At 27.1% G+C, this 20,392-nt stretch overlaps 1 protein-coding gene across 1 annotated transcript; it reads left to right on the forward strand.

Moving 5' to 3' along the window:
- Positions 1-218: 218 nt before the first annotated feature.
- LOC100205241 (5'-nucleotidase domain-containing protein 1) lies at positions 219-20,141 on the forward strand. Its single transcript, XM_065792351.1, has 12 exons — positions 219-425; positions 6,518-6,612; positions 7,865-7,936; positions 14,738-14,847; positions 15,806-15,891; positions 17,035-17,119; positions 17,845-18,019; positions 18,176-18,228; positions 18,376-18,536; positions 18,623-18,760; positions 18,861-19,065; positions 19,514-20,141. Exons 1-12 carry the CDS (start codon positions 330-332, stop codon positions 19,585-19,587), a joined length of 1,350 nt encoding a protein of 449 aa, XP_065648423.1. The 5' UTR covers positions 219-329; the 3' UTR covers positions 19,588-20,141.
- Positions 20,142-20,392: the final 251 nt, after the last annotated feature.

The following is a 20,392-nucleotide window of genomic DNA, read 5'->3' on the forward strand; positions in this document are numbered from 1 at the left end:
GGGTGATGAAAAGAATAAATAAATAAGTAGTTTCACGATCACAATTATTTGGTACATATTTGTGATCTTAAATGTGTATTTTTGTTTTATATCAATATAGTTTATTTCATGTCAATACAGAGCCGTGATTGCCGATAACTGCAATATTAAGAAAAAGAAAAATGAAAAATTAATGTCGGAATACTGACATAGAAATATATTAGAAATTTAAAATCACCGGTTAATAGTAAAAGCAAACCGGTTATAGCAATTCCTAAAATAAGTACTGAATTGTTAACATTATGTAAAAATCAACATCTTGGACTTTTTTGCATACTATAAAGACTAGAATGGAGAGAAAAATCTTTAATCTTAATGATTATGATGTTATTGCATTTGATATGGATCATACTCTTGTACAATATCATCTACCCGAGCTTTTTAAGGTTAGTTACAACTTTTGTACTTATAGATTTTACTATCCCTTCGCTATTAATAATAGTAAATGGCCACTAAATCTTGAAGTCAGAAAAAATAGTATTAATAATAATACTTGCAACATACCTGTTACAGCCCTTAAAAAAAACGCTTTCAAAAATGGAAAGTTTAAAAAAGTTATGTTTCCACAGTACTTTAAAAAAATTAAATGCTTACCATACATATGAAAGAAATAGTATTTTACGGTACCGTCAAAGGGGGTTACTTTGGCCAAAAAACTTGCACCTTAACACTTTAGTAATGTTATATTTAATATAAATTGTAGTAAGTTAGTAAAAACATTTTTAAACTATTAAATAAAAGATTTCCTATCCATCCATACCACTTTTTTAAATATTTAAAAGTAATATATTTATTTTTGGTTATTTTAAAAATTTGGCCAAAGTTACCCAGGGGTTAGGGTTACTTTGAACACTTGTTGTTTTCTCATATAAAATGCATTGTAAAAATATTCTAGTACAAAGATACCCCATCCATTGAGTAACTATGGCCCAAAGGAAAGTAATAGACAAATTTAAAAATTCAAAATCTTATTTATTTATAAAACATTAAAAGCAAAACACGACATTGAACTTAATTGAAAAAATTGGTTACACATGTAAAACTGAAACCTGTCAAGTAAATTCTAATCTAAAAGATTTTAGTTGCAAACTAAAACACTTAAAAAGGAAAAAAAACATCCAGTTCAGGAACTTTAAAATGTCCTCTTTTGTTCAATAGTTTTGGAGGCTCAATTTTTGAAATGACATCTTTCCAACTGTAAATTAACTTGTCTTTCCTCTGGGGCCAAATCCAGCACTTGCTTTTCTTCTCCATGCAATCAATTGTTGGCCCTTCTTCAATTTACATCAGGCATCTTGTCAATGAGTCCTGCATAGTAGTTTTTGTCATACAACACCACTACAAAATCGCCTTCCTTCAAACACTTCTTTTTGTCCAAGCTCATTGTAGGAAAATCCTGTCTTTCAAGTCCAGTATTATCTTCACTTTCTGAAAAGTTCAAATTATCTGACATGTCATGGAGTGACATAATTGAGTCATCATCACTAATGCTATCAGGACTGTCAATTTCTTCTTCACAGATAATCTTTCTCGGTTATTTACTTTTGCCTCCATTGCTCGTTGAAGGGACGTTTTCCTCGAGTAACAAATCTTCACAGCAAATGCTTTTGCCAGGTAGTGCATTCAATTTGTTTCGCTTCCTCTTGTCTTTTGTGTTACTTTTACACTCATCTCTTTTCTTAGAAATGTGTTCAATAAAGGTTTCACTGACAATGCTGGAGTCCACTTCTTTCTATGGAAGTCTTTTAAGAACATTTTCTTTGCAGAGTGGATAAATACCAGTTTTTCTAAATCCCGAAACAATATTGTTTCCTTTTTCTGCATAAAGTCCATCAATCAGCTCTTTTAGCAGTCTAGGGAATATATCTTTTGGAATATTTGCCAGATTTCTTCCATGTTCTGATTCTTTCCGAGTGGATAGGATTTTCAGCCATGCTGCTTTCATTGGCGCATAGTATGAGTTAAGTGGCTGGAATGAGCAGGCAGGCACACAAACCTTATGTTATTCTTTTGACAGGCTTGGAGCACTTCAGCATTTATGTGTGAGGAGAGATTGTCCCCAATTAAAACCTTATGTCCTTCCTGCTTTTTAAGTCCTCGAATGTGGCCATGTCGAACCATCCGTTCTTTGTACGGTTGTACCTGCAACCTTTTGGCCCTCCCTCAGTCCATGTAGACCATAAATGTTCTGATTTATAAACTACATAAGGGCTCAGCATCTCACCAACTGCATTTCCACACATCAGAATAGATGTGCAAGACTTAGTAGAGTTCATAATTTGCTCCATGTACTTCGATCCCTTTTTACAAATTACTTAAGTGGTTCCTGGGTCATCCCGAGATTTTTTCTCATCATAATTCCACAGATTTTCTGGCGGAATGCTCTCAACAGATTCACTAAGTTGATCAAAGTACTTTGTTATTACAACTTCGTCAACTGCAGCACGAACTGTTTTTATGTTGCTGCATTCTCGAACCGTCAGTGTAGGGTTCTGCTTTCTAAACAATCTTACCCATTTAATGCCTGGAAGATTTTTAAACTGAGGGATTGTGCGCCAAATTTTGTCTAGATAACCCTTAACTATAAATCTAAGGTCTTTTTCAGTTAAGGGGAATCCAAATTCAGCCATCTTACAAATATGTTCCACAAAGACTTTCTCTTGCTTCTTGTCTAACACAGTTAGCCTTCCTGGATTTTATTAAAAATGTTCTTTAACTTGTTTTTTATTGTACTTCTTGGGATTTTGTACAGTTTAGAGGCACTAGTTTGAGTGCACCTTCCTGATCATGTCCATGAAATGTCATGAAATGTCATCAAGACATTTTTGTAGAGTTTCATTTGAATAGTCAGCATACTTATGACTACCAACTTTCCACAAATAGTTTCTAGGCATGCTGATTTCACTACACTTGAATCTCACCTGGAAACAACAAAATGGTATCAGTAAACAGTACCAAAAGATTATTAATGTATATAAAACAATAGGTAACATAATAAACATTTATAAAATAAAATTATAAATTGTGGGGTAACTTTGGCCAGTAATAGGCTTGGCCAAAGTTACCCCACTTAGGCTGGAATAGGTTATGCTATAACATTCTTAGCAATAAACAAAAAAAATTGATTACATATTATTGTAATAATTTAGATAATGTCTAACATTAATATGTAATATATCTAATATATAAGTAATTAGAGTACTTACTTGCTTTGTAAATTCGTATTTAGTTAGGTGTACATGGAAAAGTTTGGAAGGTAAATATTGATGTAACCATAACAACAAAACTTTTACTGCCAGTAGTGCCAACTTAAAAAAAGCTGAAAAATTAAATACCCACATAATAATTAAAGTTAAAGTGTAATCTATGATTTGCATGTATGAAAGTGGGAAAAATATATATTTAATGGAGTTATAAGCTAAATAATCTTTTTACCGAAGTGTGGCCAAAGTTACCCACGCTGGCCAAAGTAACCCCCTTTGACGGTATTATGATAGTTTTATAGTCCCTTAAAATTGTATTTCTTTCAAACATTGATTGAAAAAATTCAAATTGGAGTGGCTGACTGTCAGCCTATTATTCTCAAATGCATATTGGTAATAACTAGACATTATAATTGGTGAAAACATCATATTGTTTGATATTGAACAATATCCAAATCATTTTCTCAAGATCATAATGTCACTATCTAAACAGATAGTGGCAGGTAGCAAAATTTTTAGATAAAATTAACTATAAAATTTATTATCCAGAAAAAATTGCAAGAGGCATAATTAAATCAACAAACTACAAACAAAATTTAGATGTTCACATAAACAAAGTGTATTATTTTCAAAACATAACATCATTTAAATCAACAAAACAAAACAAAATTTAGGTCTAATAAAGTGGACCTTTTCATCTTATCCAGATGAATATTCACTTAATTAAAATTATTTTCTGCCTGAGTTTGCTGTTAATCAGAATTAAAGACTAATTATTTAAAGATAATTTTAGGTGTAAAGTAGAGGACTCAGTTAGTATGTTGCCATTTTAAGCACATTAAAAAAATATATCATATTAAGAAAGCTTATAGAAAATACCAGCATGGTAGCATATAAAGTTAATAGAAAATACCAGCAAGACTTAACTCAAAACTATTATTTTAAGTCTTTAATATCAAGAGCAATAGCCTTTGGCTCACTGCTTCCATCTAGTGCAGGATATAATCTTTTTATTATTATTCTTTACAATCAGCAGTAGAATGAGATAAATATTGATTGTCAGACAGTGTTGAGCCTAAGTTGAGATAATAGAAGCTTGTTTATTAAAGATTTAAAGAACTTTGGCAATTGGACAATAGTTAGAAAGGTATGAACAATATCCAGAATATTTTTGAAATTGGAACCACAGATTTGATTATCCAGTAAGTGGGTAAATAAGTTTTAGTTAAAGAGTTTCTAAATTGTTTAGAGAACACTTATTAAGAACACTTTTGTTAGACTGTCTTATTTTTATGAGTGTTAATAAGGTTTGACCCATATATGAGACAGAATGTTAGACTTGCTATGGTTAATAACATCACTAAAACTTAACTCCCAAAGTAAAATACAATATTTGGTCAATTTTTAGTCAGATCTTAACATTAGACCCTTATCTTTTTTGCATTGATTTCTCATAATTATTATAATATGTGTTTGTTCTTAAGTGAGTCGTTCTTGTGAAAATATGAAAGAAATAATTTTGACTAGTAATAATAGCTGTACAAAAAGAAGAAAACATGAAAGAGAATTGGGTTAAGTGAAGTTTGATGTGAAACTAAAAGAAGTAAAACCTTTCATGTCTTCTTGAATCCAGGAGATTGCATATGGTATTACATCTTGTGGTGTAGGTGTTAACTTGTTCTAAGTCTTGCAGTTTTTATAAAAGTAAGATTTATCTGCAAAAGATTGCTAGGGTACTAAATATAGGACAAGGACAATTAGTGGTGTTACAACTTACTAAACCACTTCATGGTAGTGAGAGAAATATTACAACTGACCAGTTCTTCACATGTTTCCCTAGCCAAAAAACTTCAAGCACTGTACTTCACTTTGCTCGAAACTCTGAACTGCAACAAACCAGGTATCCCTCCCCAATTATTTTGCATTGAGATCAATTTAATTTAATCACTGTGTATTCTGAAAAATGCAGCTAGTTAGCATCATTTTTAAAATAAACAAGGTTGTTATCATGTTATTTTCTCCCCACACCTCTACATTAAGAGGTAAAAGTCCTTCTTCTGTAGAGCTGTTGAGTTTAGTAAGAGCTATGTCACCTATGTCAGACCTATAACCATTAAAGATAACTGAAAATTACATAAGAACTATTAAAGAGTCAAAAAAACAAAATGCATGATTTGAGTCAAAAATATTCAACATGTATCATCCCAAGACTGGAAACAATTTGACATAGGTTTACATTTATGCCAGCTTATTAAATTAAGAATGGGTGCAATTCTGGTCAACAGAAATTTTCTGTTTATTTCTAAATTTTTTGCCTAAAAGGCCTTTTCCAAGACAGCAGCTGGAAGCAGTTTATATCTGCCTGAAATAAGTATTACTATTGAGACCTTTTTTCTAGGCTTTACTAGTCCAAGAGCTCTAAGGTTTTAATAGTTCAAGACTCCACCCTATATGAATCTACCCTGTAAGAATCTTACATGGGTCTTTAATTTTTTTGTTTTCTCAGGTCATTTTGCAAAGAAGAACCTTAAATCAAAATTTTAAAATTAAATTGCTTGCGATGGTTGTAAGCTTAATTAAAGGAAAACTAAATATGTTTTTGCTAAATTCAATAATTTATAAGTTCCCACTTTAGATGTTTTAGACAATTAGCCTATTTTGTTGCTGAATAAGCTGATTATTTTCTTTGAAAATATTTTAAAGATACATAAATATTTTTTTCTTTGGTTTTCAATGCAGGAAAGTTGTAGTATAAACTACAGTAACATTAAACAATTGCGATGTTGTCTATTTTTAGCTTCTGACTACTTTTTGTTGAGTTTTTTTATTAAACAAAGTTAGATTTTTAGTAAATATATTAGGAACTATAAAAAACCTATGATCTCTTGTATAATTCTTGATATTTTATGTAGTTCTTGGTGTGGTTTTTCTTACTGAAATTAATGAATGTAAAATGTAAAAATAAAATGAATGTATTGATTGATTTGTTTGATTTTTCTGTTATAAGTTTTTTGCTCTTAGAGAAAATTTTATTGATATTTAATAAACTCATTATTGAAATAATAGTGTCCATCTCACTACAGTCAAGGCGCTCACTCTTTTTTTTTAAATCATTTTTATTTTTTATTTTAAGTAACAACTTATTTTAAGTAACAACTTAAATTATTAAAAATATTAAACTTTAATGGAAAGGTTGAGAAAGAGCTACTCCAACAGGAATAGCTCTTTCTCAACCTTTTTATTATAAGTTTAATATTTTTGATAATTTTCTTTAGCTTATTTATGAATCTACTGTGGAATACTTAGTTAAAGAAAAACATTATGGGGTTTTCTTGCATAAAGACAATTTTGAAAAGTATGAAGATTTTAGGTAATGAAATTAATTTTGATATTTTAATTTTTTGTATTTCTCATATTTAATTGCATTAAAGATAATTGAATTAAAGATAATTGAATTAAAATTGCTAATTGAATTAAATCTTTGATATGGTAAAGAGATTAAAAAAATTCATTTCAGCTCAGCTGAAATCAATTTTGTTTAATATCCAATTATTTTTTTTAAAGTTGTAAATATAACTTTCAATTAGTAATAAAAATTAATAGTATGTATTTTTAATGTTATGTTATATTTTAATGTGAAATAAAAAATAAACAGTTAAGAAACGAGTAGACTTTTTTTATTTTTTTAAAACTGTTTTAACAAATGTTTTTTGAATTTAAAAATCAGATAAAATTATTGAAAATATATAAGTTGTTGAATCTCTTAAGTACCAAAAACCATAATTTTATTTTTAGTTTTTTCTTTTCATCCTTTATAAGGCGATTGCAAGCCATAATGCATTTTTTAATTCTTTGTTATGTTAAAAAATTCTGTAAAAGTTCAGGATTTAATAAAAGTTTAAAAACCTTTAAAAAACCAATAAAAAATGAGACTTCTTTAAATGACGAACACTCTCAAACAAACAGTTTGAATAAGAGTTAAACAATTGTTCATTTGAACTGCCTTAAATTTATTGAAGTCATTTGCTATATTTTGAAATTCTTTTTCTAGAAATTTATTCATTACCCAAAAAGTGGCTTAAAAAAATCGATTATTGTGTACAAAAAAAATGATTGGTTATTATATAGAAAAAAGAAATGATTGGTTGTTATACACAACTCCAACTTGCTATTAATTCTTTTCTAAAGAGTCTGGCCTAGCAGAAAGTTGTAGTGTTTATCTTTAAGTTTTATATTGCAAGTGTTAATGTACCCTGTGTTAACACTTACAATTTGAGCCTGAACAAAAAAGTTTGTTTATTTCTATTTTCTTCATAATAAAGTATACACAATTTTATTTTACTTAACAATTTAATTTTTTTTATCTTTATAAGCAATATTTGAACTTTACTTTATTGTAAGGTTAAGGTTACTTAAGCTTTTTTTATTGTATAACTTCAAGCTTTACTTTATTGTAAGGTTAAGGCTACTTAAGCTTTACTTAGTTAAGCTTTACTTTATTATTATTTATTGAAATCTTAAGTAATCTTTACTTTATTGCAAGAAAATTCATTTTTTTACCATTTTGTGTTTTTGAGTTTTTTTTCTTTTTTTAATGCAGTTTTGTTATTTTGTAATTTTAGCCTGCGTGGTTTAGTTTTTGACTGCATCAAAGGAAATTTTTTGAAACTTGACAAAGATGGTTACATTCTTAGGTATTTAAAATGTATTAAATAGTTGTTAATACTATATGTCTAGATACTAATTAATTGCTCTGTATTTTATTTGTGTGTTTTTACTTTGAAGTACATTCTATACAACTCTGAAATAAAATATTTAAGAGTTATCTATCATAATTTTGACGTGAAATGCAAGGATATAGAATAGGGATGTAAGTGATTTAAGCAACAATATAGGAAAGAGTGTGGCTATATTGACTAAGGGTTTGCAGCAACAATTTTTTTTTTATTATTCTTTGCTTTTTTCTTCTGTTTCTTTCTGTATTTGTGTGTGCATATATATATATATATATATATGCATATATATATATGCATATATACATATGCATATATATATATATATGCATATATATACATGTATATATATATTGTATATATATATATATATATATATATATATATATATATATATGCATATATATATGCATATATACATATGCATATATATATATATATGCATATATATATATACATGTATATATATATATTGTATATATATATATATATATATATATATATATATATATATATATGCATATATATATACATGTATATATATATATTGTATGTATATATATATATATATATATATATATATATATATATATATATATATATATATATATGCCTGGTACCTGGTTTGGACCTGGGTACCCAGTAATTCTTTTGTCTTACCCAGTAAATTTCATTTCTCTTACCCAGTAAATCTTTTGTCTTCCTGTCGACAAATGTGCTTCTTACATAACTTCGTGGATTCAGTCTGGCATGGAATCTTTGAGTCTCACTCTCCTCCATGGTTTTCCTCACACTGTGCTGCTGCAATTGCCATTCGAAACCGTTACTTCCATATTTATCAGCAAAACAATTCTCCAGAAAACAGACGTCTGTTTATTACTGCTTGGTTAATCCATTGCTTGACATTCATATCACTCCAGCTTCTGTATCTAAAGTGATTTCCTGCCTAGACTCTTCTGCAGCTTGTGGCCCGGACAACATACCTATTATTGTCTTGCAGAAGTGTTCTCCAGAGCTGTTGTCTATACTCTTAAAACTATTCAACAAGTGCTTATCAGAGTCTTGTTTTCCAGCCTGCTGGAAAGCAGCATCTGTTATCCCTATCTTTAAAAATTCTGGAGAGCGATCTGATTCGTCTAACTACCGTCCCATAAGTCTTCTTCCTATCATAAGCAAGGTTTTTGAATCTTTAATTAACAAACACTTAATTTCTCATCTTAAATCTAATAACTTACTTTCTGACCATCAATATGGATTTCGATCTTCCCGTTCTACAGCTGATTTGCTAACAGTAATAACTGATAGGTTTTATTTTGCATTAGATAAAGGTGGAGAGGTTAAGGCCATCGCTCTTGACATTTCAAAAGCTTTTGATAAAGTTTGGCATGCTGGTCTTCTCCATAGGCTTTCTTCTTATGGTGTATCTTGCAACATCTTTAAGATTATTGAATCCTTCCTTTCCAATCGTAGTATAAAAGTAGTCCTCGATGGTCAGCACTCTTCTTCTTATTCCGTAACTTCAGGGGTTCCTCAAGGTTCTATCCTTGGCCCAATACTCTTTTTAATTTATATTAATGATCTTCCAGATATTCTCACATCTAAGGTGACATTGTTTACTGATGATACTACCATTTGTTCTTGTCATGATAAGAAACCAACACCCTCTGATTGCTTGGAGGGGGCATTTGAGCTTGAAAAGGATCTCACTTTTGCTACAGCATGGGGCTCACAGTGGCTGGTGAACTTTTGAAAAAATTGAGTTTTATCAATACAGATAAAACTCCATTTTTTTCAGCCAATCATTATCGCAATAATTTAGATCTTCCTATATTTATGAACGGTGATGTACTTGATGAGTCATCTGCTCTTCATCTTCTGGGATTAACTCTTACTTCCGATCTTTCTTGGAAACCATATATCAAATCAGTTGCAAAATTAGCATCTGCTAAGATTGCATCTTTTTATCGAGCTCGTCACTTTCTTTCTTCGGATTCTATTCTCTATCTCTATAAATCTCAAATCCGGCCTTGTATGGAATACTGTTGCCATATCTGGGGCGGATCTTCTAATTATACTTTTTCTCTTTTAGACAAGGTGCAAAAACGCATTGTAAACATAGTTGGACCTGCTCTTGCAGCCAACCTCCAACCATTATCACATCGTTGTAATGTTGCTTCTTTTCTCTTTTCTACAAATATTATAATGGGCACTGCTCTAAAGAGCTAGTGTCTCCTGTGCCATCTATTAAAATTCATCCTCGTGTTACTGGTCATTCAATTAAGTCTCATTCTTTTTCTGTGACTGTTCCTAAGTGCTCCAAAAACGCTTATTCGTCTAGTTTTTTTCCTCGAACATCAGTTCTTTGGAATTTGCTTCCTTCATCTTGCTTTCCTGATTCATATAATTTGCATTCTTTTAAGGCACCCGTCAATCGTTATCTTGCTCTACAATCTTCATCTTTTCTCTTTCAGTAACTTCCAACCTTAATTAGTGGCTGCTTGCAGTCTTGTTGGAAGCGAAGATGTTTAAAAAAAAAAAAAAAACTCAACTGTTTTCCAGGATACCTGGAATCGGCCATTTTGTTGCACCATACACACCGGGTATCTTAAAAGAAATTTTTAATAAAAATTAATCTTAAATGCTGTAACTATTTGTTTAAGTTACTTTAAATTTAAATTAAACTGTTCCTCACTTAAAATATTTTTTTTCAAAATAATCAGAATATATATAGCAAAAGGAAACTGATTTATACAGTTTCCTTTTTGCAATTTACAGATATTTGAATAGCTTCTTTTTATTGTGTGAGAAAATTTTTAGTAATTAAACTTTTGAATACTTAAGGTTTGTTCATTCTAATCTGAAGTTAATTAAACAATTAAAACAAGACACCGCAAACAAGTGTTGTCTTATTTCTTTTTTATTTGTTTTAAATTTTTTTTATTTTATTCACACTACAGTCTTTTACATTTCTCTTTCTTTTTTTTTTTTAAAATTCTCTGCCTGACTTAATATTTTCCGTAACATAACTTTTGATTAATTAGCGCATATTAGCGATTATTTAGCGATAAGTTACTAAAAAGTATATATATAAGTATATATAGTATATATTTAATGCCACAATTATAAAACGAAAATTAGTTAGCCAGAACTGTATCTTTCGAAGTTGATAGAGTTAATTATAATTTTTAAGCTCTTGATGTTTTTGGCATTAATGACATCAGACAGCAAGTTATTCCTTTAGGGAGAACAAGTATTTTTTTATCCATTTATTTAACCATAAAATTAATAATTACAAACGTAATTATAATTTACAAAATTAGTTTCAGTGTCACTATATAGTTAAAAGCTAGTCAATAGAGTGACACCTTAATAAAATAAACAAATAAAATAAAAAAATATCAAGGCAAGGAAATAATAAAGATAGTAATCTACAATAATACAAGTAATAATAAAAAAAAGTAAGTAGAAACAATAATATAAAAAAATCGGAATCAGAACAAAAATAATAAAGGAATAAGACTGACAAAAACAAAAAAAAGAGAGAGAATGAACATAAAAAGAGAGAGAATGAATATAAGATGAGAAAAAAAGAGTGAGAAAAAAATGTACGAGAAAACCTAAGTTTAACGACATAAGTTCAGAAGGATAGAGTGAGAGAAAAAAATTTCTGTAGACAAATATAAAAAAGCAAAATATAGTCAAACTTGAATTAAAAAAAATATACGCTACATACATTTTAAACCCTATATTAAATGATACATATATTAATTAAACAAAAGTAAATAGCAAGATATAGAAAAAGCAACAACAACTAAATCGGTAGAGAAAAATGCAAAAAAATACATATACAACATATACAACATATACGACAATGTAGAAAATGAATTAAAGGTTTTTCTTTTTTTTCTATAAAATATTGGTGGTAGAAAAAATTTTGGTTCTTTTTTTATTATTTTCCATTTTTGAATTTTTTTTACTTTTAACTTTGTCTTTATTTGTTTCGTTTTTTTTCTTGTTTCTTATCTTTATTTATTTAAATTTTATTCTTGTTTTTACACTTATTTTTATTTTTTAAATGTTTTGATTTTTTTTTCTTCATTAAATTTTTTTTGGACTTTTCTCCATTAAGCAAACACTTCCTCTGTTGCGATGTCATTGCAAAGTGATATTTAAGGAGATCGAATTTACACTTTAGTTTGCGTAATTTTAATTTGTGACCTATAGTGTAAACAAATTTGTTTATTAAAAAGAAACTTGATATATTTAAGCAAACTTAATTAGTGCAAATTAATCAGCGTTATTTTGTGAAAACAATTCGCAAGAGATCTCACAAGCTTTTTTAAATGGATTCGGACCTGGAATTTTCACCCAGGCACCCGGAATCAGGGACTTGGCATAAACTGGTTCTGGCACATCTCTAGCATATACATAAATATATATTTTTTCCAACACAACTTTTTATGAAAAATCATTCTGTAAATGTAAAAGTGCTATTTTAAAAATATGATTAAATATTGTTTTTACTTTTAGTTGAATTATTATTGTGGATTAATTTAGTTTCTTTCCAGTTTATCATTGTGCTGAATTTAATGATAATGCAAATACCATAAAATTGGAAATCAAGAAAAACATATTAATGATAAAGTAATACATTCAATTTGTTCCTCTTTGATAAGCTTTTTAGCTTAGTGAGTATTTATAAAAATTTAAATCTCATAATGGAAGAGTAATAGGTTCTAAAAGTTCAAAATAGTTTTAAAAAATAGTGAAAAAATTTTACATTAACTTGATAGTTAATTCTACCCGCGTATTTTACAGTACATTGTTATGTATTATCTTCCAATACTGACCTTTCATAGGAACCATATTTCCAATCCATTGCAAAGTTAACATCTGTTAAAGTTGGTTCTATCATGCTTGTCTTTCTTTTAATACTGATTTTTATTTTTACTTCTAAATCTGGTATCCATCTTTGTATTATCTTCTGTTTTATATGCTTAATAAACTGTTTGTGTTTCAAACAGAAAAAATAAATAAATGTTGATTTCAGCCTTTGACATATAAGCAGCCAGGGGAAATTTAAGATTTAAAAAAAATTAAATTCACTTCCATCCCAAGCTCCTTAATGTGTAACATCCTCTACTAGAATAGAGGAGGTTACACATTAAGGATACACATTTTTTTACACATTGATTTTATGTGAAACTTTCTCAAATCTAAACTCTTAAAGATGTACCAAGTTAAATGAAATAAAATGAGTGAATTATTGTTAAATTATTGTACAAGCTAAGTTTGGAACTTTAAACCTTTCAAACCATGTTTTCTTCATTTTGCACAATGTCAGTTGCAACCTTTTTGCTCCCAGCCTACAATTTGTCTTTTGAATGTTGTATAAATTTGTGTGACATTTATTTTTTAAGGGCATCATTTTTGTTAATTTTTTGTATATCTTCATTTACTAACAAGTCCTAAAACTCCATTATTATGCAAAATACATTTATCATTGAATTTATCAGTTTCTTTATTTGATTCATATGAGATAAATTATTGTCCCTAAAATGGTTCTAATATAATTACTTTAGCTTTTTCAACAGTTAATATAATTTTTTATATACTTTTCTATATTTCAAGATAAAATTGAACAAAAAAAATGGCAGCAAAATTAAAAGTTTCTAATATGTAAATATTCAAAATAAACAATTCAAAATGCTAAACTTGGTTCAAAATGTAACCATTTTTACCTACAAATAAAAGAACAAATTTTGAAAAAAAATTCATATCACATAAAAAGTTGTGTGTGGGTATGTATATATATATATATATATATATATATATATATATATATATATATATATATATATATATATATATATATATATATATATATATATATAGTTTTAGTTTGAAGAATTTAAAGATAAAAAATTTAAAAAAATCAGAAAATAATAATAAAAATTAATAATTACAGGTAGAAGTTGAGATTATGTATAAGATTTAACATTAACTTCGATTTAGCAATTGAATATTAGAACAGATCAATTCTTAAAATGATAAGTGACAAAAAATATATGAAAAAATCATATGCAATGAAATAAAAAGGTTTACTACTATGGTTTAAGAGATAAAAACATTATTAAGGAATTTGGTTTATTTTAATTATTTTTTCTGATTTTGAGCTATTCCCTCAATCAAGTGATGTACTAAGAGCGGGAAAGATTCAAATCTTTTCAAAAATGGTGATAAAGCTTTCAAACTATAAACCTGTTTCTTGTACATGGTTACTTGAAAAATAGCTATTAAGGCATTAGTTCTTTAATTGTAAAAACAATTAAAGAACTAATGCCTGCACACTTCTCACTTTCAACTTCTAAATTTTCAAGCTTGCATTTTACTGCCATTTGTTTGAGTTTCTATTGTCTGTTGCATTAAAAGTTTTTGTTTAATAATTTAAATTTTCTTCAAACGATTTTGAGTGAGCTAATCATAGTCAATTTATTTATAATTTGTAAATGGCTGTGCATATTTATAGTTTAACTATTTAATATAAATGTTTGTAATTTATTTGTAATTATTAAATGTGTGTGTTCATAATTACTTAATAGTATATTTGTATTTTTTAACTTTTTAAAATTTTAAAACACAATACAAAGTGATATGTTTTAATTTAATTTAATTGTATTTAATATTTTATAGGTGTTTGCATTACTATTACATAGGTGTTCTGATTGTTATGCAATAGGTGTTCTCATTGTTATTATATAGGTGTTCTCATGGGTTAAAGAATATGAGTAGTGATTATATTTCTGAAATGTATGGCATTAAGCGGTTATGGTCTCAATTTTCAATTTTAAAAGAAAAGGTTTACAATCATGGTATGTTTATAAGTGAACAAGAGGTTCATTTTGAAATCAATTGACTTCATTTCAAATTTGCCACTTTTTTTATTTTATTATTTGCCTCTTCAAAGCCTGGTGACACTATTTTTTACTCTGTCATTTAAAGCCATATTTTAGATGCTTAGAGGGGAGTTAAGGTACAGTGGATCATGTGACACAGTGAATCAAAAGGATGTTCTCTAATATCCCAAGTTTCTTTTCTTGGTGGTGTCATCATTTTATGCATTAAAATATCATTCATTTTTCTTTTTAATGCTTAGCACATAATTCAAACAGTAACTTTTATAAACTTTTTTTCCATCAAAACATTTCTTAAAAGACCCATTGATTTGTGTTTCTTTTCTGTGAACTTTAAAACATATATAGATGCCATTTGTTCTAATTTAGTTTGAAACTCAACTCTGAAAGTTCCTTTAGTTTGAAGTTCAATTCTAGTTGCTTTAAATGGTTAGTTAAATTTAGTTTTTAATTTGGAAAAAAATTACTTAAAAATATAGTGTATAACAAACGACTGGTATTAATTCACTGTACCCCAAGCAGTGATTCACTGTACCACAATACTAAAGCTCATTAAATCATTTTTTTTCAGAAATCAAAGTTTTCTGTAGTTATTTATCATTAAGGTTTTGATAATTTTTATTAGGCAACACCTTATTATTTCATATCAATTATTATTCTTAGTAACATTTCAATAATTCAATTCTTAGCAACATTTTTTTCCCAATTATTGTACACATAAATAAAATACATATTTTAGTTTTTGCATAATTAAAAATGTTCTTTGTACCCATAATTACAAATGATCCTTCAAACCCAAACTCCCCATGGTTTACCATTGTTTTCAAATTATCAAAAGTATGAATTTTATCTTTATCTTTACAACATTAAATATTTGTTTTATTGTTTTTGTATTTAAACTTTGTTTATTGTTTAGAGGGATATGTTCTTCTTGAAAATTTCTTTTTAATGCCTGCTGCATTGTTGATTGGTGAGATAATTGAAGAAGTTGATAAAGTTAATGTAAGTTATTTAATTATCAATGTAAATAAGTAAAAATGTCATAATTTTTCTTGAAATAATCAATAATATTTTTAAACTTTCAAAAACAATTTAATTTAATTTTTCAATTAACTTAGTTAATTTAAATTAATGGCAGATTAATAAATAAATGATTTTTTATTATTATATAAAGTAAAAGTTAAAGAATTATGTTTGTTGCTGTTTTGTGTACAAATTGGTTACAAATTACAAAATTGTTTTTATTTAACAAGTTAACAGCATATACAAAGATGTACACACAAAAGATGTACACACAAAAGATGCACACACAAAAGATGCACACACAAAAGATGCACACACAAAAGATGCACACACAAAGATGTACTCACAAAAGATGTACACACAAAAGATGCACACACAAAAGATGTATACACAAAAGATGTACAAACAAAAGATGTACACACAAAAGGTGCACATACAAAAGCTCTGACGCATTTTTTGCTTTAACTATAAATAGGAATTTTTAGGAAAGAAAATCATATACAAAAATCATACACAGAAATGGGCACTAAGTGTTTTTTAGAAAATTGAATTTTTTGATATAGTCTAGTTGATGCTAAAAATAAATTTTTTTTCAGGGTCTTAATTTAGAAATTAAAATTTTTTTTATTATTAATAATATATTTTTTTAACATTTCTTTTGTTATATTTCACAATATATATTATTTTTGATATAAACTTTGTATATGTTATTTTTTTAATTTTTAATAAATTATACAGTTGAATTCTGGAATAATGTTGCAGAAGCAAAGACTATAGTCTCCTCCTCCCCCTCCTTTCTATCCCCCACCGGTGTCGTGGGCTCTGTATAGGCAATAAAAACAATTTAACCAAACTACTGATTTAAACAAAGTTAAAAATATTACTTATCTCTATTAGTCAAACTTTTTGTTATGTCTGAAAAAGGTTTAACATAAGTATATATTTTATATTCTAATATTTTAAAACTTCTTTCTTTAATTTTTCAATTAAAGTTCTTACTTGAATATTTATATTAAATCTTTGCATAATTAAAATATGATATAATTAGAATTAAAATCTTGCATAATTAGAATTGAAATCTTGCATAATTAGAATTGAAATCTTGAGTAATTTAAATTTTAGAATGGAGTTTTATCTGATTATACTCATGTGTGGAAAGATGTTGCAGCTGCATTGCTATTAAATTTTCAACCATCTTCTTTTAAAGGTTTTTAAAAATTTTTTATTATTAGAATTTATCAACACAACTTAAAAGAAATTTTTTGAACTCTCAAAGGTGTAATTAATAGTGTAGGGGTTTCGAAAACCTTAAATTTTGACTGGAGAAAAACAGGTTTAAACTTATAAATATTGTTGAAATTTAAAAAATAATAAATTTTTATAAGGTAAAAGACATTAAATTTCCCTGACACCAACCATTTTTTTAAATCCGTATACCAACATGAAAACCCAGCGCACGCTAAAAAAACATCTGCACTGCATTTCAAACATTTTTTTTGTGTTTAGCTAAATTTTATTTTATTCAGTGCAGTTATATAGTAATTATGAAGATGTGACTAATTATTTGCCTTATAAGAAAAAAATGGTTTTAATGCATTCAGGTTTAATTCAGTTTCCTAACACAATCTAATCTTAAATCTTTAAGCAAAAAATAACTTTTAATTTATTGTTATAACAACGTAATGAAATATGTTTATGCCAAAACAAAAAAAAATCTTTAATTTTTTTTTGTATTATATTTTATGATTGCTTTTGTTTTATGGTTATCATCACTTATAATTTTTGATGTTTTATTGTTGATTTATTGTTGATTTATTGATGTTTTATTGTTGTTTTTTTTTACACAAATAGCAACTAGAGTTAAGTTACATAATTGCAACTAAATTTTTGTCTATATTGTAATACAAATAATACAGTGTTTTTATTTTGTAGCCGAATTAGGTATGTTTTTTCCTTCATTAAAAAAAGACATAAAACGATATATAAAAAAGTGTCCTTCAAGTGTTATGACGTGGATAAATAAATTAAAAGTTTCTGGAAAAACAATTGTGCTTATTACTGATTCTTATGGAGATTATGCTGAGTTTATAATGTCATTTACCTTTGGGTGAGTTACTAAAAAGTTTTCATTTTTTTATTTAAGCGCAATGTAGTTAAAAGTTTCAATCTAAAATATCTGAGAAAACTTGGAATAATAGTTTTTTAAGCAGATGCATTGGTCAATACAGATATTTTTTGTTAAAATTTGTTGTATTAATATTAGTTTAGATTGGAAGGAATCGTTTGATTACATAATTGTGGCTGCAAATAAACCAAGTATTACTTTTTAAGTAATGACGATTAACCAATGACTTTTCTATACTTATTATTTATAAACAACTTTTTCTCATTTGTGAGTCATTTGTATTTTGACTTTATCAATCAGTTCTTTGTAAGTGTGTATCTAAAGTTTTTTATTTACAGACTTCTTTCAAGATGAGTTCAAAAGTAGAAATTTTATAAAAGTTCATGAAGGAAATCTTACTAATGTTGAAGTAGCAGACCTTCAAAAACACACTTTGTATGCTAGAGGTCATGCGTGCCAACTTGAGAGAGTTTTAAGGTCTTGTTCTGATTCATTGAAGGTAGTAATTTTATTTTGAACAATATAAATTTGGTACACAAATTATGTAAAAGTGAAAGCATCTTTTTATACACATTCTTAAAATAGGTTGTGTATTTTGGAGATAGTATGAAATCTGACATCTATCCTCCTAAAAAGTTTATGAATTGGGATACTGTAGCAGTACTAGAAGAATTGGAAGCAGAAAAAGTTTGCTTTAAGAATAACAAATTTAATGGAGCATTGGTTATTTAAATTAAAATATTATTTTTAATTTTTTGTCTTTTTTGTAGATCTTTTTAATATTTAACTGAAATTAACAGTTAAACTTAACTAAATTTTACAGTCAGCATTCAAAGCAACAACAAAAGAAAAGCAGTTAATAGCATCCACCCAATGGGGGTCATTTTTTACTGATGAATATGATAACACTAGTATGAATAATTATAACAATGACAGTGACGATGTAAACTATGTTATAAATACATTTTGGGCTGACATTGTTTGTCGTTATAGTAGATTAGCTGTCCCTTTGCTTGATTATATTGCAGGTACAAATTTTATATTATAAAAGTCTATAGTTGATTAAATAAATTATTTACAAAAATTTTTTGTTATAGTTTTATTTTATTTAATAACCCTAATTGTTTATTTTTAGTATTTTAAATTAGTTATCAAAGATCTAATTTATTAAAAATTTATTTAATACATTTCTTATTTTTTAATGCATTAAAATTTTTAACACATTTGATGATTGGCATTTTTATGATTATTTTACATATTTTATTATTTATATACTTTTCTTTAATATTTTATCCGACTTTTTAAGTGCATGTAATATTTAAAATTAAAAGCACTAAAAAGTTTTTTTTTAGCTTTACTGGTCTTGACTGGTTGCTTATGTTGAATGTGGCCTTAAAGTTTTTAACTTTAAGAGTCTTGACTGGTTGCTTATATTGAATGTGGCTTTGGATATAGTTTTTTTGTTTTCGTTTTTAGAGAACGATTTAAACTTTAACTATGCTTCTTTTGATGTTGAATACAATAGCAATTTTATTATGGCGGTTTCATAATGGTAGTTACATAATGGAACCGATGTTAACTTGATAACTTGAGTAAAGTAGATAGTTTTTTAAGTGTGTATTATATTTAAAATAAGTTTTGAATTTATTGTTTAAAAAAAGCAATTTTTATGTAGTTGTTAAATAAGGTTATTTTTGTATTGAAAACGTTTCCTTTAAAAACAGGGTAACTTTTTATTATAGAGGGTAAAAGTTATATATAAAATAAGTTCTCTTAGACAAGTCTGTCATAACCTATCTGCAGCCTTTTTGAGAGAAAAAGAGTCAGCAATATTGTGCAAAACTTTGAGAAAACTGTAAATGGATTACCCATTTAGATAAATTCTGCTCTTTTTTTTCTTCCGCATGCTAAGACTTGGAATCAATCTAGTTTGTTTTTTTTTCAATAAAAGGTGTTTATCCAATAGTTTTTAAAGGGTTTTAAATGTAGATATTTGTTGTAATTATGTTTTTTATTATCTTTAAATCATTTTTTACATGTTTTTACTGATCATATTGTTAAATTGATTTTATAATTTTGTAAATAATTTGACCTGCGTCATCAAGATTTAGACTTTTTATTTATTGGTATTTTTTATTTTAAAATTCACTTAATGTACTGACTGCAATTAATTAATTAATAACAAATTTTTATGAAAGAATTTTTATTTCAACAATAGTAATATGACGAAAATTTATTGAACAAATATTAAAAATAAAAGAAAATAAAACAAATATTCAGCCTTTCTTTTTAAACCATGGTTTGCATTTGTTTATTCTTCAATTAAATTTATATTTTGTAAGATATTAAAAAAAA

Source organism: Hydra vulgaris, chromosome 03 (genome assembly GCF_038396675.1).
Source record: "Hydra vulgaris chromosome 03, alternate assembly HydraT2T_AEP".
NCBI classification, from domain to species: Eukaryota; Metazoa; Cnidaria; class Hydrozoa; order Anthoathecata; family Hydridae; genus Hydra; species Hydra vulgaris.